This window comes from Colobus angolensis, unplaced genomic scaffold, assembly GCF_000951035.1.
Source record: "Colobus angolensis palliatus isolate OR3802 unplaced genomic scaffold, Cang.pa_1.0 Scaffold169, whole genome shotgun sequence".
Taxonomy (NCBI): domain Eukaryota; kingdom Metazoa; phylum Chordata; class Mammalia; order Primates; family Cercopithecidae; genus Colobus; species Colobus angolensis.
In genome coordinates, this window is record NW_012114810.1 from 1,537,200 (window position 1) to 1,542,797 (window position 5,598).

The 5,598-nt window shown below is 47.5% G+C and overlaps 1 protein-coding gene across 4 annotated transcripts in view; it reads left to right on the forward strand.

Annotated features, from left to right (window-relative positions):
• PIP5K1A (phosphatidylinositol-4-phosphate 5-kinase, type I, alpha) overlaps positions 1-5,598 on the forward strand; it is a 52,426-nt gene that overhangs the window by 29,158 nt on the left and 17,670 nt on the right. For all 4 annotated transcript variants that reach the window (XM_011937852.1, XM_011937855.1, XM_011937854.1 and 1 more), the window contains 3 exons: positions 4,376-4,506; positions 4,955-5,072; positions 5,258-5,410. In XM_011937852.1, coding sequence (XP_011793242.1) covers positions 4,376-4,506; positions 4,955-5,072; positions 5,258-5,410 — 402 coding nt within the window. The remainder of the gene's footprint in view (positions 1-4,375; positions 4,507-4,954; positions 5,073-5,257; positions 5,411-5,598) is intronic.

The following is a 5,598-nucleotide window of genomic DNA, read 5'->3' on the forward strand; positions in this document are numbered from 1 at the left end:
GCGGATCCCGAGGTCAGGAGATCGAGACCATCCTGGCTAACACGGTGAAACCCCGTCTCTACTAAAAAATACAAAAAACTAGCCGGGCGACATGGCGGGCGCCTGTAGTCCCAGCTACTCGGGAGGCTGAGGCAGGAGAATGGCGTGAACCTCGGAGGTGGAGCTTGCAGTGAGCTGAGATCCGGCCACTGCACTCCAGCTTGGGTGATAGCGAGACTCCGTCTCAAAAAAAAAAGAAGCACATGAAAACCATTCTTATCTTACCATAGGGAGCCATGTCTCTCGCAATCTTTCTGTCTTTTTCTCCATTGCTGGATATATATCAATAGAGGGCCAGGTCCCAGCCCAGCCTGTTTATATAAATATAGGCAATAGGTCAGATTTCTTTTCCTCTTTAATTTTTTTTAGAGCCAGGGTGTCAGTCTGTCACCCAGGCTGGATTGCAGTGGCATGATCATAGGCAGGTAGCAGGAGGCTACTGTAACCTCTGACTCCTGGGCTCAAGTGATCTTCCTGCCTCAACCTCCTGAGTAGCTGGGACTACAGGTGCACACCACCGCATGTGGCTAATAAAAAATTAGTTTTATGAGATGATCTCACTGTCGCACACGCTGGTGTCAAACTCCTGCCCTCAAGCATTCCTCCTGCCTAAACCTTCCAAAGTGCTGGAGTCACAGGGGTGATTGACCGTGTCTCGCCCCCTTTTTTCCCCCACAAAGACAGTCATTTAGCTGGCGAATAGTACCTAGAACATCTGCTTTTTTGAGCTCTGAATATCAAATGGACTGGAAAGGAGCAGTAATAGTGAAAAAGTGGAAAGTGAGCTGGGGAAGGGAAAACAGAAGCATCCTGGATCCTTGAGGGATCCAGATTCTTGAGTTCTGGACTAATTTGCAGATGGTTTAGGCTTCCTGGGGGACAGTGTTCAGTTTCCCATTTAGCAACTGTAGTTTGTCTAATATGGGGTGTGAAGATTTCTTGGAGATATATTTCTGGTCTATGTAAATTTTGTGTTCGTTCTCTATTTCATTGTCCCAAGTAGCAGAGGTGAACTGACTCATTCTCAGTCAAGGACCTGACAGTCCCCAGAATGGGCTCTGAGGCTCATGCCAATTACTTTTACTGAGCTCTTCATTTAAAAATTTTGAGAAATGGGATCTTGCATTTGGGAGGCCAAGGCAGGTGGATCACCTGAGGTAAGGAGTCCAAGACCAACCTGACCAACATGGCGAAGTCCTGTCTCTATTAAAAATACAAAAATTAGCCGGGCACGGTGGTGGGCTTCTGTAATCCCAGCTACTCGGGATGCTGAGACCTGAGAATAGCTTGAACCCGGGAGGTGGAGGTTGCAGTGAGCCAAGTTTGCGCCATTGTGCTCTAGCTTGGGCAACAGAGCGAGACTCTGTCTCAAAAAAAAAAAAAGAAGAGAAATGGGATCTTGCTGTGTTGCCCAGACTGGAATGCAGTGGGTGCGTTGATGGCTCACTGCAGCCTTGAACTTCTGGGCTCAAGCCATCCTCCTACCTTAGCCTCCAGAGTAACTGGGACTACAGGCCTCAGCCACCACATCTGGCTTATTTAGCTTTTTTATTTTATTTTATTTTTTTCTGGGGAGTTTTGCTCTTGCTGCCCAGGGTGGAGTGCAATGGCGCTGTCTCCACTCACCACAACCTTCACCTTCTGGGTTCAAGTGATTCTCCTGCCTCAGCCTCCCAAGTAACTGGGATTACAGGCATGCGCCACCATACCTGGCTAATTTTGTATTTTTAGTAGAGACAGGGTTTCACCGTGTTAGCCAGGATGGTCTCAATCTCCTGACCTCGTGATTCGCCTGTCTTGGCCTCCCAAAGTGCTGGGATTACAGGCATGAGCCACTGCGCCCAGCCAGCTCTTTTTATATGTTGAATAGTGAAATAAAAAGATGAGTTTCTCTTCTAACTGGGGAGGCAGACACTTAAAAACAATAGTAATAATTTATTTTCCTTTGACCTATTTGTACATTAAGAAAACTATTTGTAGGCTGGGCGCGGCGACTCACGCCTGTAATCCCAGCACTTTGGGAGGCCGATGCAGGCAGATCACGAGGTCAGGAGATCAAGACCATCTTGGCTAAGATGGTGAAACCCTGTTGTTTGGACGAACGGAGGCAAGATGGCGCAGTTCCGGGTTCTTCACCGTCAACTTTCCCGTGCCCGGGAAAGACACAGGTCGACTGCGCAGGTGCAACCCGACCTGCGACGGAGAAAAACCGGAACCCATCTAGCCACGCCTACCTACCGCCCGGCCCCCGACCCGCCTATGTCCCTCCCACCCACTGCCCTCCCACTCCCAGGCCCAGGATATAAAAGCCGCTCCCGGTGGGCCCGCTGCACGCACTTCCTCAGCCCCCACTCCTGTCGGGACTGCAGGAACTCCGCCTGAGAGCTCCATCGGCGACTCTCTGGGCCTCCTTTGCCAGAGGCCGACAGACCTCACCCTCCACACCTTCTTCCCTGAGGCTAGGTGACCAAAAAAATAAATTTGCAGTTTTGCTCCTAGCCTTGCCTACTCGCTGGTCCTTTAATACTCGCCGTGGTGAGCCTGGAAAGCAAATCAGTTTCCTGGAAAGCAAATCACCTGTCTCTACTAAAAATACAAAATATTAGCCAGGCATGATGGCAGGCGCCTGGTGTCCCAGCTACTCGGGAGGCTGAGGCAGGAGAATGGCGTCAACCTGGGAGGCAGAGCTTGCAGTGAGCCGAGATCACACCACTGTACTCCAGACTGGGCGACAGAGCAAGACTCCGTCTCAAAAAAAAGAAAAACCAAAACTAGTTGTAATTTAATGCCCATTGAGGACCAAGTAGAAATATAAGTAATGTCTGGTGGAGGTTGGGGATAAGGCAAATAGAGCAAAGCTGTCTAATCAAAGTTTCTGCGATGATTAAAATGTGCTGTATCTGTGCTATCCAATATGGTAGCTAAAAGCCACACTTGTAAGACTGAGGAAATAAAGTTTTAAATTTAAATTAACAAATTTAAATAGCCATGTGTACCTGGTGGCTACTGTTATCAGACAGCAAAGATCTAGATGATGCGATACTTTCCCATGGGCTTGGAATCCTGGATTGTAAGAGTGGGGCTCTTGTATTTGTGTTTTGACCATAGTTTGGTAATTCTAAATCTGAATACTACTCTCAGAAATAATTTGTCTTTCATGCTTTCTTCTTCAGTTAGGAGCTCTTTTACCACACTGTTGTCCTTTTGTTTGAGACAGAGTCTTGCTGTGTCACCCAGGCTGGAATATAGTGGTGTGATCTTGGCTCACTACAGCCTCCACCTCCCAGCTTCAATCAATTCTCCTGTCTCAGCCTTCCGAGTAGCTGGGACTACAGGTGCATACCACCTCACCCAGCTAATTTTTGTGTCTTTAGTAGAGACAGGGTTTTACCATGTTGGCCAGGCTGTTCTTGAACTCTTGGCCTAAAGTGATCTGCCCACCTCCGTCTCCCAAAATGCTCGTATTAGAGGCGTGAGCCACCGCACCCACCCCACCTTTTTGTCCTTGAATCACTAGTCAGGCTCTTCCTTAGAGGACTGAAGTTTCTGCCACCAGGCAGTCAGATCAGAATATTAGTTAATTTTAGGGCTGGGCATGCTGGCTCATGCCCTTAATCCCAGAGCTTTGGGAGGCCTAGGCAGGTGAATCACCTGAGGTCAGGAGTTTGAGACCAGGCTGACCAACATAGTGAAACCCCATCTCTACTAAAAATATAAAGAATAAGTAAGGCATCATGGTGCATGCCTGTAATCTCAGCTACTTGGGAGGCTGAGGCATGAGAATCGCTTGAACTGGGGAGGCAAAGTTTGCAGTGAGCTGAGATGATGCTGCTGTACTCCATTCCAGCTTGGGTGACAGAGCGAGACTCATTCTCAAAAAAAACAAAAAACAAAAAAAACAGGAATATTGGTTAATTTTAGTTACATTCTATATCAGATGAAGGAAATGTTTAGAGGGCTCCAGATACACTCTGGGGGCAGAAACCTTAGGAGTGAGAACTAAGAATGTTCTGTCAATACTATGTGTCTTCCAAATACAGATAAGGAACTCTTGTTTAGGCTGGCCAACAGGAGCACCTTGCCTAGCTGAGGCTGGCTCAGAGAGAGTCCAGCTTTGCTACTCTGTATCCTCACTGTCCTTCCAATCTTTACTAAGCTTAATTGCAGAGTACAGCATAGGGATGGGGAAACTGGATTGTCCCAGTTTTATCTGAACTATTGCTCAGACTAAAGGACATTTTTTAAAAGTGTTTCTTCTAGCTTCTCCCTTCTGAATTTTTATTGTTATGGTCCTACTTATAGTAGGAATCTTCTTCTAATTTCTCTTGTTTCTCAGACAACCTCATCAGCCTTGAAAGGTGCCATCCAGTTAGGCATTACCCACACTGTGGGGAGCCTGAGTACCAAACCAGAGCGTGATGTCCTCATGCAAGATTTCTACGTGGTGGAGAGTATCTTCTTCCCCAGGTACAGAGTTTAATGTTCAGGAGCATGTCCTGGAAATGTGGCCTTTTCAAATCAGCCCAGGGCAGTTTTAGAGGTTCAGGTCTGACAGTTTAGGCATGTGTCCAATTCTTAACCTGGTTATAATCAGGGTGATGTAGGACTAGAGAGTTCGGAGAGCAGATGCTATCCTCTAGATGCTTCCATTAGCCTCTGTCCTATGGATTGACCTGTAAAAAACAACCTCATGCATTGGATAGGAGGCAGTGTGACTCCTTCTTATTCTTATGTCTTGCTGTCCATGCTGTGCCATTGTCTCACTAAGTGACTCATCTAAGGGCCCTGATTCTCTTAGGAGGAATGTATTCCCCTACTCCCCCCACCATGAGGTGACTCTTGAGTGTCTTCGCAAGGTAGATTTTCTGGATGATAGGGACTGGCAAGTTATGGCTACCTCTGTTTAACCCCACAGTGAAGGGAGCAACCTGACCCCTGCTCATCACTACAATGACTTTCGTTTCAAGACCTATGCACCTGTTGCCTTCCGCTACTTCCGGGAGCTATTTGGTATCCGGCCCGATGATTACTTGGTAAGCATCTGGATATCAGGACCCTGTGACTCCAGTATCAGAGGGATATTCCCAAAGGAAGGCCCCTTTTCTCCACAGTCTTGCTCTGGTTTTTATTTAGAAAAGAATTGCGTCTGTAGATGATTTTTGTGTTGGGCAAGGCCCTGATGTGTCTAAATCTCTTAGTTCTTTTCTGTTTGCCCCAGTATTCCCTCTGCAGTGAGCCGCTGATTGAACTCTGCAGCTCTGGAGCTAGTGGTTCCCTTTTCTATGTGTCCAGTGACGATGAGTTCATTATTAAGACAGTCCAACATAAAGAGGCGGAATTTCTGCAGAAGCTGCTTCCAGGATACTACATGGTAAGGGAGAGAGAATCACTGTCCACCTGTGCTACCCACTTCTGGGCAAGACTAGGGAGGTTGTCTTCAACAGGGTAAAACTGTGTCAGCACTTCTTTTTTTTTTTTTGAGACGGAGTCTCGCTCTGTCGCCCGGGCTGGAGTGCAGTGGCCGGATCTCAGCTCACTGCAAGCTCCGCCTCCCGGGTT